General features: G+C 47.1%; 5 protein-coding genes across 5 annotated transcripts; 2 read left to right on the plus strand and 3 right to left on the minus strand.

Moving 5' to 3' along the window:
* Positions 1 to 2,828: 2,828 nt before the first annotated feature.
* On the minus strand, positions 2,829 to 4,050 carry G6M90_00g032560 (uncharacterized protein; the record flags this gene model as incomplete). Its single annotated transcript, XM_014687701.2, has 2 exons — positions 2,829 to 3,540; positions 3,599 to 4,050. 2 exons carry the CDS (start codon positions 4,048 to 4,050, stop codon positions 2,829 to 2,831), a joined length of 1,164 nt encoding a protein of 387 aa, XP_014543187.2.
* A 3,332-nt stretch (positions 4,051 to 7,382) lies between these two features.
* G6M90_00g032570 (uncharacterized protein) lies at positions 7,383 to 8,174 on the plus strand (the record flags this gene model as incomplete). Its single annotated transcript, XM_066130112.1, has 2 exons — positions 7,383 to 7,602; positions 7,660 to 8,174. 2 exons carry the CDS (start codon positions 7,383 to 7,385, stop codon positions 8,172 to 8,174), a joined length of 735 nt encoding a protein of 244 aa, XP_065986212.1.
* A 367-nt stretch (positions 8,175 to 8,541) lies between these two features.
* On the minus strand, positions 8,542 to 10,173 carry G6M90_00g032580 (uncharacterized protein; the record flags this gene model as incomplete). The annotated part of the gene is made up of 6 exons (XM_066130113.1): positions 8,542 to 8,663; positions 8,735 to 8,939; positions 8,994 to 9,156; positions 9,221 to 9,260; positions 9,328 to 9,778; positions 9,874 to 10,173. The coding sequence occupies 6 exons, from the start codon at positions 10,171 to 10,173 to the stop codon at positions 8,542 to 8,544; spliced, it is 1,281 nt and encodes a 426-aa protein (XP_065986346.1).
* Positions 10,174 to 11,228: 1,055 nt separating this feature from the next.
* G6M90_00g032590 (uncharacterized protein) lies at positions 11,229 to 13,874 on the plus strand (the record flags this gene model as incomplete). The annotated part of the gene is made up of 5 exons (XM_014687704.2): positions 11,229 to 11,327; positions 11,399 to 12,347; positions 12,416 to 13,216; positions 13,275 to 13,303; positions 13,356 to 13,874. The coding sequence occupies 5 exons, from the start codon at positions 11,229 to 11,231 to the stop codon at positions 13,872 to 13,874; spliced, it is 2,397 nt and encodes a 798-aa protein (XP_014543190.2).
* A 443-nt stretch (positions 13,875 to 14,317) lies between these two features.
* G6M90_00g032600 (uncharacterized protein) lies at positions 14,318 to 15,675 on the minus strand (the record flags this gene model as incomplete). Its single annotated transcript, XM_014687705.1, has 8 exons — positions 14,318 to 14,361; positions 14,440 to 14,577; positions 14,634 to 14,703; positions 14,785 to 15,086; positions 15,182 to 15,254; positions 15,317 to 15,343; positions 15,403 to 15,444; positions 15,499 to 15,675. The coding sequence occupies 8 exons, from the start codon at positions 15,673 to 15,675 to the stop codon at positions 14,318 to 14,320; spliced, it is 873 nt and encodes a 290-aa protein (XP_014543191.1).
* Between the last annotated feature and the right edge of the window lie 518 nt (positions 15,676 to 16,193).

Below are 16,193 nucleotides of genomic sequence, written 5' to 3' on the forward strand. Positions count from 1 at the left end.
CCGCTCTTCGATGAGTGTTCTATCGTCGGCTAGAGAGTGAGACGATTCGGAGCGGATCCACGAGCAAATGACTCGGAGAATAGCTGCATGGGACCCCCTCACAATGCACGCTAGACCGAAAGTAGCTCTGAGGACAAGTTCTAGATGAATTATTACAATGAATTTTCGGTATGTGGGGACGGAATTCTCAGCTTGTGTTGTGTGAATCGGCAGGTTATGTAAACATGGAAAGGTGGAAACAAAACGATTTGTATTTTACATTTATGCTTAGTCCAGTGTCTTTTAACTACGTCATCATTACTATTTAGTGTCTGTTGGGATAAGAAGTTTCGGTGACATCTAGGATAGCCTAGAGGTCATGGTCGGAAAGAGTTACTTCTTAATACATTCAGCTTTAACTTAAAATAGAGATATGCCGCCCCTCAGTGGTTGCCTCATGAGGCTTCAGACAGTAACAAGGACTCCCTGTAACCGATTTTACCGCCATTATAGAGTTCTCAGTGCGTCGTTTAACTAAATTTCTGCCAGGGATGACCATTGAGTTCCCTCGTCACCTTCACCGTAGCCTGCTCTACTCGTCGGTCTCCAGACCCCTTTACCACAATATTGCTTTGTGTGGTTGTATAAATTGCTTAATTATTAAGATATTTTAGCCTAATATTCTTCGGGCAATTACATAATTAAACTAATAACATGGAGGTCTCGCTGACCGGAGACGTCTTGACATACAAGAAGTCGGTGAGGGACTTTGCCCTAGGTCCCGTGATCGTAGCCCTTGTGTAACAGACCATTTCCGTGTGACAATCTCACTGTGGCTCTGGCCAATTAAGGCATCCAATGCCAATATGCAAGAGCTACAGACGACTAATAGTTAGTGACGTGAATTGATGGCGGAAAGTACACAACCCCAGCCATGGTGACTCTTGGAGATCTCCTCGACATGTGCCCGAGGTAATGGCGCCAAAATGGCGCCAGGCACCTAATGAGACAGAACCGGTCAAGACAGCTGATAGTGGAACAATCCCGACCCTTCATACCACTACGATTCTTGATGAAACTCACTTTGGGTGCACGAATTTGGACTCAGCTGACGAAAAAGTAGTATTGTAATATGAATAGCTTAACCGCAAACTAAGAAACTATATTCCAGACCGCAGGTATTCCTCCACTTTGATATAGATCCGTCATCCCAGCAAGTCGAGAATGTAAAGTGCTAGCGAGCAAATAATGTGGCAGATGTGCTTTCGCTTGTCGAATTGCCTTTGCTCCTCTGTTTTTAGGACGAGCGAGGCTCGTGGGCATCGAAGCAGTCCTTGGCATTCTTAAACGCGGGATCGGCCTGCAGATGATTTCGCATCGCTTTCTGATCATCAAAGCCCTGGCAAAATATTTCAGTGCCACAGTTATTGTCAGTGTGCTTGAACCAGGCACCCCCGGGACCCATTTCACAATAAACGTCATTAATTGCACCACTTTTGATAAAGGGGAGCTTTTTATAGTTGACCTTGACGGCGGTCGGATTCGGTTTGTTGGCCCTAACGGCTGGTTCGCCTTGGGGCAAGGCACCGGCCAGAGCGGCGAAGCTGGTGAGTATAATAGCGGACTTTATTTTTAGATAACGGTAAAAACTGACGGTGAAACTGATGGTAAATAAAGAGTGATATCGAGGTTCGGTTAACAAGCTAAGTGAGCGAGGATATCCGGACAAGTCGACACCATTGTGAGTATGGCTCGGCTATTTATAGATAAATAGTGATACCGCTGTCAAGATCTTGTTACAGCATAATGGCAATGTCTAGTCCATTGCAGGGGTTCTCACCGATATGATTATGCTATCACCATGAACCCATGGTATACGCCCTTGTGGTGGAGTATAGCAAAATGATCCGACTCGTTCTCTCATGCCTGTAGAAAATCACACAACGCACCCAATAGACAGGCCAGCTGTATATTGCATGAGGCAGCTGGTCTATAGATATAGGTTCATTTCTTGGCTGTTCATGGATCCTTATTCGTGCCATGCACCACTTGATTTGGGGCGTGGCATGACGTAGTAAAACTAGACCAGACTTTATACGGATGGATTCTAGAATCTGGTAGAGTAAATAACCCGACCTTCGTAGTTCGTAGAGGAGTATCTATGTACGTAGCGTAAAGTGTTGAACGTCGTAGCAGAACACCAGTGCTGTTACCCACTTCGTTCTTCTGAGCGTTGTTGAGAGGCCGCGGCGCGAAGCACCAGACGTGAGTTGGAAGTAAGTTACTGGCATATTTGGCCCTATTCGGTATTACCGGCGCAAATGCAAGAATCACACTCACGATAATGCATATCAGGAGAGTATACCTGGACAGAAGCCGGCGGTCGGCGGCAAAGCTCGCTTGAGAGGACATCGTGGTTAGATGGTATAGCTCACGTCATCAAGTTCCATGCATAACCGGCAAGGTAACCTTTAGTGTACTTGTTGCCTAGGTTATCTGCAGCCTGTTTGTATTTCGTCACATGAAATATATAAGTCGTATGTGGAATTAGGTAGGGGAGGAACCTGTGATGCTGTTTGAATCCGCAAATGCATGATTTGGACCCCGTAGACTGTGACAAACAGGCCTCTGTTCATAAGAATTAGATTCCGTACAACTCCTCCTGTAAACCCCAGTAGACATTTACGCTAAACTCTTGTCCGATAAGTTACAAAAAGATATGAAAGCATTGTCGTAGCCCAACTTGTGACACTACTGCCGTATTGTAAGACATGGCGCCGTATTTGATTTATATTATTCGCAGAACACGTACAAGAACTCACATGTTGCGCTCGTAAATCATGAATACTCTATATGAGGAGCCAATCACCCCCAAGTCGACCAATCTTGAATATCCATTGTGACGGCGCTGACCCTTCCCCCTCCTCCTGCTGCCACCGTTTACGAAGTATTGCTTCGGCATTCATTACATTTAAGCATCTTGTTTCCAGCCAGAACCTCTGAAGACAATCTGTCAGAAACTCTTTCTGCTCTATTTGGCAACACTCTAGACTTGCGATAACCATTGGCCAGAGGATGCATTTGAACAAGTTGTCATTGCGTCTTATTTCACGTATAAGACCGACAAGCCGATGCACGAGGAGGTCCTTATTCTGAGCCGTTGTCTCGCCAACAAGTGCGTCGATAACGCGCCTGCCAAATATCTGGGCTCCGATCTTGTAAACCTCGGCTAATATATCGAGTTCGTCTACATGCACTGGAGCGGAAGGCATTTGTGGCAACGCGGCCGCCCAGGCACGGCTGTCAAACTTTTCCGTACAGGTAAGCACAGAACATGCACGTTCAATGTTTACTTCAAGGTCTTTTTCACTCTTTAGTCCTGGCAAAACGAGAAAGTCCCGACATGAAGAAAACACTCCGAGAGCGTGTAATATATACCCAGGACATCCCAGATACGAATGCTCTAGCTTTTCTTGGAGCAATTTGGTCACTGTGGCAGGACTCGTAGACGGGCTCAGTAGCATCTTGGGGTTCGTGTACGTTGCGCCGAGGACCTCAATGCTAGAGCTGGTGTTAGCAATAGCGATATTCCAGATGTAAGCACGCTTGGGGCACGCACACATAAATTTGCCTGACGACGAAATCCCGTAGACCCGTCACGCAAAGGCCTAGGCCTTGAGATGATGTCCCTTTTCGCTCTAGGGGGACCTCGATCTGCGACATGATGCTTTTCATGCCCTCCAAGTGCGTATTCCAGTCATCCCGTCCGGATTCCAGCAGATTTAGAAACACTAGCAGTAGGGCGCTGGCAACTGTAGTATCCATCATGCGCAACTTTGGATCCTGCACAGCATCTGAAAGGCCCTTCAAGGTCTTGTGCTTGAACAAGAGAGCAGTGCGGTCAGTGCTACACCAAGCGCTGGAAGGTGATGCCTCCCCAGGCTGGAGAAAAGGCAGCCTAGCATTTGCTAAGTGACGTGCCGAGAGGGCAATAATTGAAGAGAGCAAAAGTGGGTTATGAAGGGCGGCTCCGGTCACCTTTCGTAAAGGATTCTCGACGCTGTCATACATAACAAAGAGCTTGCAAACGCACCGACTATCTAGGGTAGTATACATTAAAAACTGGGTTGCTCGTTGTTCAGGCAAGACGTTGGAAAGTATGTACTTACAGTAGTCTATATAGTACCGGGTGGTACTGTTAAAGCGTGTTAACGATGGCTCATCTAAACGAGCCATGGGCGAGTGTTGAAACTGATCATCTGTGGCATTTGTATGTAGTTGTTAGAGATGCAGTGCTCGTATATGCAAAAAGCCTGTTCAACTTCAACATGGAGGACCATACCCATAACCCCCCTGGCCGCCAGCCGAGACTTCTGATGATTGCCGACAGCCACCACATCATGTGTTGGCAATTTCTTTGCAGGAGTGCCCCTTCTCGCTGTTGTCCTAAACGCAGCACCTTGGACCCATCGAAATGGTCTTGTTTTTGTACACTGTAGCCCGGCCTGGGTGCATTTCCTGCATGGTGGCTGAGCCATTTGACATGCCACGCGCCGACGGCGACACGTATAGCAAGACGTATCCATGGTGTGCTTAATTTGGTGAAACGTCGCTTGCCGACAAAATGCTGCGTATGAAAGGAAGACGTAACTGAGCTGTCTTGCAGACCGTGGTGATGAGGTGGATATCCAATGAGATTTGGGACCAATGGAATTACCTCGGCGACTCCGTCGCAATAAAGGCAATACTCTTAGGTGAATCCATCGGACGTTTCGGAACGAGACTTGTACGGGGTTACCTACGATGTGCGATGTGACGAGACCTGGGCGAGAGTGAACATTCGATGTTGCATTCCAACAGAATCAGGCTAGGGTTACCTCCGCAATGGTCTTGGCAAGCTATACCTGTATAGGTAAAAATTGGGAGTGGGGCCTGGTTGATTATTGGCTAGAAACTCTCCAGAAGCATTATCAGTTATTGACTGCTTACCAACATTGAAATTTCAAATACCATGGAAGTCGGTTAGTTAGTCAACTGGTTGACCGACATCATATTACTGGCGAAAATATGAGCGGAAAGAAGCAAGACAAGCCGGACCGACTGCAACAAGTGTCGGCCAAGTCGGTTCATGAATCATGATGGCCAGACTTGTCTACAGTATGTACATGTCATCGCTAGACCCCTGCATATATGTTCAATGTCCGCGCTGGCAATACCGCATTGGACGGAACTCGCAGAATATGAGACTTCTTGGACGTGCCATTTATGGGGCAGTCCACTCGATGGGTAGCCCATTAGTGGTCTGGTTTAAAGTCTGCCAGGGAATCCTTTTCATGCACTGCTGAATCCAAGCCTTCACGGACATTCAAATAACCCGGCCACCAGCAGGCTATACCCGCATAGGAAAAGATTGGGAGTGGATTTGAGGATGATCACCATGTCATGGTGGCTCAGATCTTGTTCGCTATCCACGCTTTTCTGGCCCTCTCGTGGAGTATATAAGCACAATGCCGCCTGTTCAACGGAGAGTGAACGCACAACTGTCCATAATGAAAACATCGGAAGAAACCAATATCAAGGCGTCTGGTCCATCCGCTACGGGATACAGGCGCCTTGCAAATCCTGTATGAGTCACTCTTCTACGCAAGCTGGTGACAGACTACTAATGTGTATTTGCTCCAGAATGCATTGGGCTTTGGCGGGTTCGCAACCACCTTACTCGCCCTATCATTGTCTGCTACGGGCTTCCGGGGAGTGTCAAACCAATCTGTCTTTATAGGAAACCTCTGTTTTCTTGCGGGAATTGGGCTTTTAATCTCCGCCCAGTGGGAAATGGCAAGAGGCAACACGTTTGGATACACAGTGTTGTCTGCTTTTGGTAATGCATACCCCTTGTATTCTGAAGTATTACAAATACTCATTCCATCTCGTTGAATAGGGTTGTATTACGGTGGATATGGAGTGCTGGTAATGCCTGCAATGGGTATTATCGAATCATATCAGGGCCAGACATCCGAGTATTATAATGCTTTTGGCATTTACCAACTAGGTTAGTTGTCAGATAGAAAAGACCGGAATATTAACTAACGCAGTAAATTTTATGTAGTCTGGTGCATACTCAATCTGCTCTTTTTTGTTGCCTCTTGGTCAACGTACGGCACAGTCAGAGATCAACAGACGGACCACTGCTAACTTCGACACAGAAATATTCCTAATATTATTATTTACGGCGCACTAGAATTATCGTATATTTTCAACTGCGTATCGTGTTTTGCCAGAGCGGATGGCAATGTGAGCACGAGCACGAGCCTCATGAGAGTGGCCGGTGTTTTTGGATGTATTTCCTCTTTAGCCGGTTTTTACCTATTGGGCCATGAGTTATGTCAAGATTCTTTACCTTTTCCCATTCCTGTTTACAATACATCACATCTGTTTACCATTCGAAAATCCAACCACGAGGATTATTAAATGTTCGTAGCTTATACTACCTGAAGACAACACACACTTTACAGTGAATCATTCCACCATATACCACATTTTGTTGCGATTTAGTATTAGGCTAGAAAGGGTTTTCAAGGAGCACTAATGCGATTGCATGCTGGACGCAGAAAATAATGACGTCTTCGTAATGTAGTCGTCGCTTCGAACTATGGGCGGACGTATGATCAACTACAATTTCCTCCCGAATTTATTCTTCATGTTGTTCTTCTACCATCAGAATTATTCCTGCCAGTCAAAAAAAAAATAGCTATGATGTTTCACTGATAATAGCTTTTATTCGTGACTTATTACAATTACATCCGGTCCGTCTACTATCTTAGTCGGCTCTCTGTCCAAGAGCCAAAAGGGCACACATAGCAGCAGGATAACCGGAATATTCGGCCAGGGGCCGCCATTGTAATGTATGTTTTCTTCATGGCTCAATAGTGAAACTCGGTAGCCGGTGAAACACTCTTATTCGGGCCCATGCTAGTCTTATTAATCGCTGTGGTGAACATGACCGAGGGATCGCCGGATGCCGCGGTTTCCTGATACTACCAGAAGTCTCATTGTGAATTTACTACTGGCTTGGACTTTATTGCGCAAGCAAGTACTACTACTACTTTGAGACACCTACTACTTCACCCACATTGCATAATTTATAAGCCGAACCCTCCTCAATGTGAGGCAAAGATCGCTATTGCCCCACGTAAAATTACTTCCTAATTCGGTAATTGGGTCTGGTCAACCTCCATTCGCTATTCGTGTCATACCCAGGTGGTTTCCCATGCTCTGAGGGAGCGCTCACCTCGTCTATAAAAGGGTAGCGTAACCCGCTTCGATATTTGCCTTTTTTTGATCACTTCGGATTCAAACGCTCTGGATTATTTTTTTGGTCTCCCAGGATTACTATTTCCTTCAACATGTGTCAGAGCGAGATTGCGGCCAATGGCTGGACCAATATGCCCGCAAATGCCGGGCTTATATTCGGTAACCGCCTCGCCTGTGTCGAAACAGTGGCTCTGCCGATGGACGACCTGACATTCCCATTTGATGACGTCGTCGTCGAAAAGACCATGGAATATGCCAAGAAGGTTCTCCACCCAGAAACCTTCAACCACTCTATGAGAGTGTATTTCTACGGTATGCAATCGGTGGATCTAGGCGAGCACAATCGTCGTATACTAACGCCTCTCCAAGGCATGGCTATAACGAAGCAGCATTTTCCGAAACTGGCGTCTGAGCTTAACCCCGTGACCTGGGCTCTGACCTGTCTGCTGCACGACCTCGGAACCGCCGAGGAATTCTTGACTGCTACGCGGATGTCTTTCGATATCTACGGTGGTATCAAAGCTCTACAGGCGCTCAAGGATTTCGGAGCCACCACCGATCAGGCTGAAGCTGCTGCAGAAGCCATCATCCGACACGAGGATATGGGGGTTGATGGAGAGATTACGTACATGGGCCAGCTTATTCAGCTTGCCACAACTTTCGATAATACGGGCTTTCATCCGCATGTCGCGGGCTTCAAGACTTTGATTCATCGATCGACCGTCGCTGAGATTAATGAGGCTTACCCTCGATTGAAATGGTGCGCATTCTTTTCGGATATTATTCGCATGGAAGAGACCCTTAAGCCGTGGTGTCATTCAACTCACCTGGTTAACTTTGACAAGGAAATCGAAACCAACACACTCATGGCAGAATGGGAATAAGATATTTTGTTGGCAAGTATATCCGAGTGTATCTGAACGGTGTTTTTCATAGTACAGTCAGGCTCTTTCAATAGATTTCTTGAAGAGATTTGGCTGGGAAACTCAACATGGCCTGTCACATGTCAATATTTGGCATCGCTAAGGGGAGCGATCCATTCTATTCCGCCGTAATAAGAAGTTCATCACATTCCATTGTGCATTCGCCAAATGTAAAGCTAGAAATCACATCGATGTCAAAGGAAAATCAGTAATCAATGAGTGAATATTGAAGAATCTCGGGCTCTCGTAAGATGAAGTCATATCAACTAAAGCTCAGTAGCAGCCAAGTGAATGAGAGTAAACACCCTCCATACACCAAGTCATTCCATTATTGACCCTTCTCCATAGCCTCAATTCTCATGATTGCATCCTCCAGTTCAGAAATATACTCTGCAATACTCACTGCCTTTGGTTCGTCGCTAATATACGCATTCTCAATGTAGTTGCTCGCTGGGAAACACACAGTTATTAGCGTCACATCTCATCAAGGCACGCTCTCATCTTTTTGGCTCTTGACGTACCGTAATTCTTCAGCTCGTTCCATTCGTCAACAATGCCCTCCAACTGCGGCTTTGTGATCAACATGGGCGGAATGTTGTCCGTATCAAACTCGATCAGGTCCTTGATGGCTGAGAGATCCGTCTCCATGCTCTTCCAAGCTCCCTGGAGCTTTTGCAAGGTCTTGATGGCAGGTCCGATCTCAGTACCGAGGTCCTTGACTTGTTTCTGCAAGGTATTAGACCCGGAAGTAAGCAGACGCTTGGCAAGTGCGATACTCACACTTATGAACTTGAGATTTGTCTCCAGACGAGATGCAGTCTTCATCTTGGACTCGTAGTCGTCCAGGACCTTCTTGACCTTTTCCATGGCCTCTTTCAATCTCTTGATGGCCTTTTTGGCTTCCACGACAATACCGGTGCCGATGGCAGTGCCGATTGGCCAGCTTGTGATGCTGGGTTAGCGAATCGGCCCTTCTCATCGTACGTTGAGCTAGTTTGTCTACTTACACCCACATGTACTTTGGAGCATCATTGATTGCTTGGTTCTCTTCAACGGCGCAATGCCCGGTTAGCAACGCAATCCAGGAGATATTTAGGGGTGTTTTATATCTTACTTCCATCAATTTGTCCCTGCAAGTCATCAATTTCTGCGCGTGCCTCCTCGATTTTCTTCTTCATAGTCTCAATGTCGTTGCCCTCCTTCTTCAACTGTGCTTCAAGAGAGTTTGCATTCGTTTCTACAGCGAGGCTATGCTGCTCGCACACTCTTTCGAAAGCTCCAAGGCCTGTAAGAGCTTCCTGCGCACCAGCTTGCAGTTCGCCTAGCTTTTTAAGCTCAGCGTCGACGGTGAACTCGATGCTTTCCTTCAATTCTGCGAGTTTTGCCTTGTCTGGGTTGGGTTTCTTGTTCTCTTCGTGGTAGTCCCCAATAAACTTGAGCATGAGCACGTAGTACGAGGTGCTTTCTTTTCCGCCTGACATGGTGGCGTAGGACTTGATGTCCCCGGCAATATCGACAATTCTGTTCCATGTTACATCCTTGAACTGCGTACAGTCACTTTTGATCTGGTTTTTTTGTTAGTTTCAAGTTCGGAGTTTGCGAGGAATTGAAAAACACAAGCCAGATAGTGTAGGCAACAGAATGGAAATCGAATACACACCGAAGTATACGTTTTAAGAAGAGATTCCAGTTCTTTTCCGAGGGCTGCACTGATTTCACCTGGCGTGTCCGTGATTCCTAACCACCTGAGATACTCTGACCGAGTGGTTTGTAGTTTTCTTCCTGTGCCGAGGAATCGGTTCAGTGCTTTCATATCGGAAGCATCGAAAACGAAGGCTTTGACGTCGTCATCGTCGTCGCCTTGAGCACCCCTATTGCCACTGCGGTTGTCCACGTACATTCCCCTGGGGGAAAATACGGATGGATCCGTAATTGGTTGCCTGGGGTCAAAGCCAGTCATTTTCAGGAAAAGCCGTAATCTGGAGAGTGAATATGATGCTGATTAGTGACTAAACACACGGACAGGTAGCAAAGATTACCTCAGTGCCTATTACAACGAGATTTCCATTGTAGGCTCAAGCCCTTTTTTCTCTGTCTATATATATGTGCCAGTATACAAAAGTGTTGGCTGTCTGACGGAGGTGCCGATGACAATGACGCCTCGTACAGGATGTCGAAACCTCGGCCTCGCCCTCAGACATATTGGAGGGGGCAGTAACACGCCTGCATGTTGTATCGACATATTGTAACCTACCTGTTTCCTCGAGGCATGCATGAGAGAATGCATAATTATATCAATGCAGTAATCTTTTGTCTCCCCATCTGTGTCGGTGGGCGTGCATGAGCTGAGAATGCAGATGGGGCAGCGTAGCATTCCTGCCGCGCCTGGTGACTTCGGCGCACAAAAATGTTGCTTTTTCTCACATCGGATGCTTTTTGGAGATATTGATCCTACATTTTTTATGGCACCACCACGTACAGGTGGTCATGTTTGGTAATGGAACAAGAGCACCCCTTCGGACGCCACGTACATAAATCCGGAGCTGAAATATGTACGTGCCCGTTTTGGTGAGTAATAGAAGAGGGGAAATGTCCACCACACGGGTCTTGTTACTTTGTACCAGACGGCTATGACTTGGTGAAAATGACGAGTCGCGATGCAGCTCACAGCCCGTGTTGTAGTGAATACCGAAAATGAGGGGGTAGAATGATGAATCAACTTGGCCAGCCGACACTGCAAGACGAGCCGCTATCGGAATTCAATACAGATCTATCGGCAATACCGCGTCTTGCGGCATCACATGCTCGATCAGATGGTAGACCGAAAGAGGCTGTGGAAGGCTAATATGGAGCGGTTGCAGATTGCCATTGGCCCTCCATGAACTTGGCATTGATTTCTCTACAAGAAACAGTTTTTAAAGTTGAAGGCTTTCTGGTATTTGGTAAAAACAGAGACAAAGAAAGGGGACAAAGCATACAGCAACAGCAACATCCAAGACTCACGAGCCTGCCACCATGTCCAACCCGAAGCCCCAGCCCAGCACCCCGGCGGAATGGAAAGCCTATGCTTCGTCAAAGGATATTACTAGTATTCCTTTACGAGAAGCGGAGAATGTGAACGAAAATGCGGCAAGTAGCACTTATTTTGACAAGTATCATATTCTGTTCTGACATGGGATCACAAGAAAACCGCGATGCTCCGAGGAGTTTACTTTGACGCATCCACGGCACTTTTGCCCGCCATGCTTAGGCTGAATATTTTCACCGATGTTCTTGCTCTGACGAAGCATGAGACTGTCATTTCACCTTATAAAAACGGCACCATACAGATCACGGCAAGGGTTCTGACAGCAGACGCGCCAGCCACCATAGTGATACCGCCCGACGCTTCGGGTGCAATATCCATCTATGCCGCTATTCTAGACCAGCCTGTCACTGTAACTACTGGTTCCGACACATTGAAACTTGATCTGGGTCCCAAATCCGAGTTTATTGGTGTTTCCATCGGCTTCTCCAATGGCAAGCTGGAGCATGAATACGAGAAGAAATACCCGTCCACCTCAAGCGATGACCTAAAGGCAAGCCTGAACACGCAACTACGTATTGCTCTTGTCCAATTCTGGAAGAACATATCCATTTCTGTCTCGCTGAGCTCGTACGTAGCTACAATGACGACTAATCAAGAATACTTTAATCTGCTCAACACGCAGGCGGTGGCAGTAGGCCAACAACTCGCCGGACAAGCCATGGCAGGACCGGACATGAGCTATGCCCCTGTTTTAGTCCTGGATAGATATAAAGAGTCTACGCAGCAGGCACTCAATGCCGCCACCGCTTTCGAGACCCAGTTTGAGCGGTTCCAAGACAAGAAGGAGTCTTTGGAAGTCCACAAGCAGGCTTGGAATACCATGCTCGCACAGGCTAGAAATGAGAATTCCATGCGCGTCAATCTTCGCAACCTGGCGCTGGATAAGTACAAATCAGCTCGTCAGACCGCCTTGAGCTGTGAAGCCCAGTTTAAAGAGGACGACTTTGCGTTGGAAATCCTCAGGATTCGTTTCGAGAATGGGCTCCAGAAGTGGAAAGATGAGCAGGAGTTGAAGGCCGTGCTTCAAATCCTCATGGCAGCCGCTTGTAAGCCGACATGCCTACTTTTCACAACGGCTGAATCTTTGTGATTTTCGACTAACTTCTTGTTGCAGCTTTTGCATTGAATATTGCAACGCTTTGCATGGGCAACCCTGGAGGCGGTGGTGGCGCCGCAGACGCTGTAGGCAAAGCCGTCGACGCAGTCAAAGCAGCAGAGGGCATCATTGGTCAAATCGGCAAAGTCTTGAGATCCGACACGTTTCAGAAGTTAGCCGAGTGTGTTGAGGCACTGTTGGCATTGTATCCCATCATAGAGTCCGTTGTGGATGCGGTTGGCCAGTTTGAGCTCGATCCGTCCGTGGAGATTCCATCTCTGGAGACCATCACTGGCACCAGCCAGGGTGATGCGAATGCCGCGGCTATTGTCACAATGGCTGCGTGGGATAAATGGATTCTCGAGTCAGATGAGCAGATGGAATTCGCTGTCAGCGAGGGTATTGACTCTGCCAGCGACTACAGACTCGCGCTGCGGAAGCATGCCATCAACGGGAAGCAGCTGACTCAGGCCCATGCTGAGAGCGTGAAGGCTGGCTACGAGTATGTCCAGGCTCAGATGGAAGTCATTGTGTCTCAGCAACAAATTTCCAACCTGCAAAAGCTGCTGGATGAGTACGAGGAACAAGAGGCCATCTATGCTCTTGCCGAGTCCATGCTCTATGATCGCGCCATGGCTCTCAGAACCACTGTTGTGATCTCCCTTAGAAACATGGCATGGGCTTATCGCTACTGGGCCCTTGCTGAGAGTTCTATTACTCTTGACTCCCGGAAGGCTCTCGTTGAGTACCAGCAAGACCTCTCCATCATCATACAAGAGATGGTGAATGCCGATTCACGATATTCCAGCGACTTTCAACGTAGGTAGCAACCAAGACCATCGTATACTGAGTATGAGCTAAGCAATATGTTCTCTAGCTTTCGATTATAACATCGACTCTGAAGATGTAAGTTTACGTATCGCCCACCTTCATATTGCGAAGCACTGACGAGGAACAGCTCCCTGCTGGATATGGGCAATCCATGAAAGACGGCATCAAGGGGAAGAGCCACATTGGCAGCTTCACACTTGCTCCGGAAAAGGGGCTCGCGAGTGATTTCGACGAAGGCTCCCACTACCGTCTCGACGGGCTGAATCCTACCCTGCTCGGAGTGCTCCCCAATCCAAGCGCTCTCAAGGGCGGAGTGGTAGTGGTGAACTTGCGCATCACCACTTCCGGAATCTACGCAGACATTGAAAAAGACAAGGTGTTCAGTTTCGCAAGTCTGCCTCAATCTCGAAGATGCTCGTACGAGCTGGATGAAAACGGGAACAGAGGCAAAACTCGCGTCTACCCCGCCTTTGAGACGAAGGACCATGCCGAGCCCACTCCGTTTACCCAGTGGAAGATTGAGCTGTTGAACCCAGAGGACATTCTTTTGGATGGCTTCAAGGGAGTTGATTTGCGGTTTACCGGGAATGTTCGCTTTGATGCTCAGCGTCGCAGGGCTGGGGTGAAGGACTCAGCGAAGAAGTAATGCATGCAGAGTACAGCGTCATCTAGTATCTGCTTCGATGGGATTATGTTCAAGTGCAGATGAAGTTGCCAATGCACGTTCATTTCCAAATTAATATAGGAGAAATCAATATTTTGCGTATTTTTTATATCTCGCCGTGCGGTTTGAATGATGTATTTTCCACCAGACAGCGGCTTAGTTTGTCAAGATCAAGTCGCTCATTCAAGACAGTAGCAATTTATAAGCAGGATCACAATTGACGCGCATTTATTGCTCGTATAGTTGTACCTTGTCATGTAAGAAATTAGAGAGTCTCTCATTTTGCCGAAACTGTCCAGATGATTGTGCTATATGACACAGCTCCTAGTCAAATGCGCGATCGAAAAAAAAGTACTCAGGAATCCCAATTGTCTGTTAACCAAGAATTCCTCCATCAGAGTAAACACCATCCATTGGCCCTTCTTTTAAGCCCTTACAGTGTCAATAAAGTTTGATTTGAACTTTCTCACTGCAAATGGGGCAACGCAACAAAGTCAGTCACTCTCCAAATCGAACTTCGTCTGAAAGCAATGGCGCCTGCACTCACCTTCCTTATCCAAGTCTTCCCACTTCTCAAGGATGTTTCCCTTCTGTAAATCCAAAATAGGAGATGGCCCGGGTGAAGTGTTTTCCTCCACATACTTGCGCAACGAAATAAGATCCATGTCAATCTCCGCGACAGCACCTAAACAAGTCGTTAAATTGGCGCCTTTTGCTAATATGTCGACCAAGCCAGCTTACCGACAGCTTTCTGCAACTCTACCAACGAGGCAGCAGTCCCGTCAGTCAATTGGATTTGCCCGATCCATGCCTACGTGGTCCTCTTTGTCAGACAATCGTGATTCCCGAGATGGACAGTGTCTTGAATCGGGGACTGGCGGTGATAACATACTCTCATCATGTTGATTGCAAAGTTATTCATGGCGATTTTTACCATGTCAGGCATAAAGGCTTCGAGGAGTCGACGATAGATGGCTTCGGTGTTGAGCTGCGCGCCAACGTGCTTCAGCTGGTCCTGTGCTAATGTGACGGCATCTGTGGAATTGGCCAAGATTGCTCTTGTAGCCGTAGCCTTGGTAGACACGTTGTTAATGCCAGCCAAGCGTGCATCAATTTGTTCTTTGACAGACTTGCGCAGCGCCTCGTTGTCCGATTCATCTTTGTACAGGCGTGCCAGATCATCAAATAGTTTATCTAGGTTTGAGCGAAAATAATGTTAGCTCAACAAAAACAGAACATAATGCAATTTTTTTAAAACTTTGAGAACGATTTTGGGTAGTAGTGCTAACTGTAATCTTCCGGGGCTGAGGCCGACAGGACAAGGATTCTATCGCAGACATCACCGACATCGCGATACGCTATCTAGATATGAAAATATCAGCACTACTGCCTGTTCACGAAGAGATAAAAGATCTGCCAGATACCTTGAGCTTTTCTGCATTCGAATGAATCTGCGGGTAAGAGTAAGCCAGTTAATCAATCCGGAGAGTACAGATACAAAAATCCGTACCTCTGCCATGTACTTCAGACAGTCTTCAAGTACATCTAAAAGCTACTCCCCATTAGATGGAATTCTCTTTGAATCAAAAACTTTAAGTCTATTTACCACGTCAAATGCGTCATTAGAGAAATTGAACTCCTTGGCCATCGTCTCTTTGCTGTGCGGCACGTCAAGCATCTTGTTGATAGCTAGAAAAAGGCTGCTAAAGGAAGGCCCCTGGCAAACAAAATTCTTGTTCACCAAGAGGCCCCGTGGGGTAAGGTAGTCCAGATCAACGCCCATGATGACTGGGTATTGAAGTAATTGCGCTTCGCTGCTTTATGCTAATAAGGATAGCTGGAGCCTTTGAAGTAGCCTTGTGCTTGATGTTTTCCAGAACGGTACGGTAGGGTTGTTTGGCATATACTTCCAAGAAACGGAATGAGTATTGGATGAGCAAACTGCGTCCGTGTAGATGTCTTTTCGGGGAATTCTAGCATGGGGCTACATTACATCATCACAGAGATCACAGAGAGAGAGCCAAAGCGCACATTTATAAATTGGATTCAGGGATGTTCGGTCAAGGGCCGTTATTCCGTATCTTTCTGCTGCAGGGCTCAGTGGACAAGCCCGATAGCAACGCGGACGCATCAGCTGGCAAATGACAACCGATGTCATTCTTGTTGAATTGCATCTGAATCCGACCATTGAATGCATGCATGTGGAGAGAGTCTGGTCTGATGCAATGTCGCCCTACCAGGGTGTAGGGGCGGCCGTTTGGGTAAAGCACTCCTGCCATTGCGTTGCCCGTTGATCCCATT

This window comes from Metarhizium brunneum, chromosome 2 (genome assembly GCF_013426205.1).
Source record: "Metarhizium brunneum chromosome 2, complete sequence".
NCBI lineage: Eukaryota > Fungi > Ascomycota > Sordariomycetes > Hypocreales > Clavicipitaceae > Metarhizium > Metarhizium brunneum.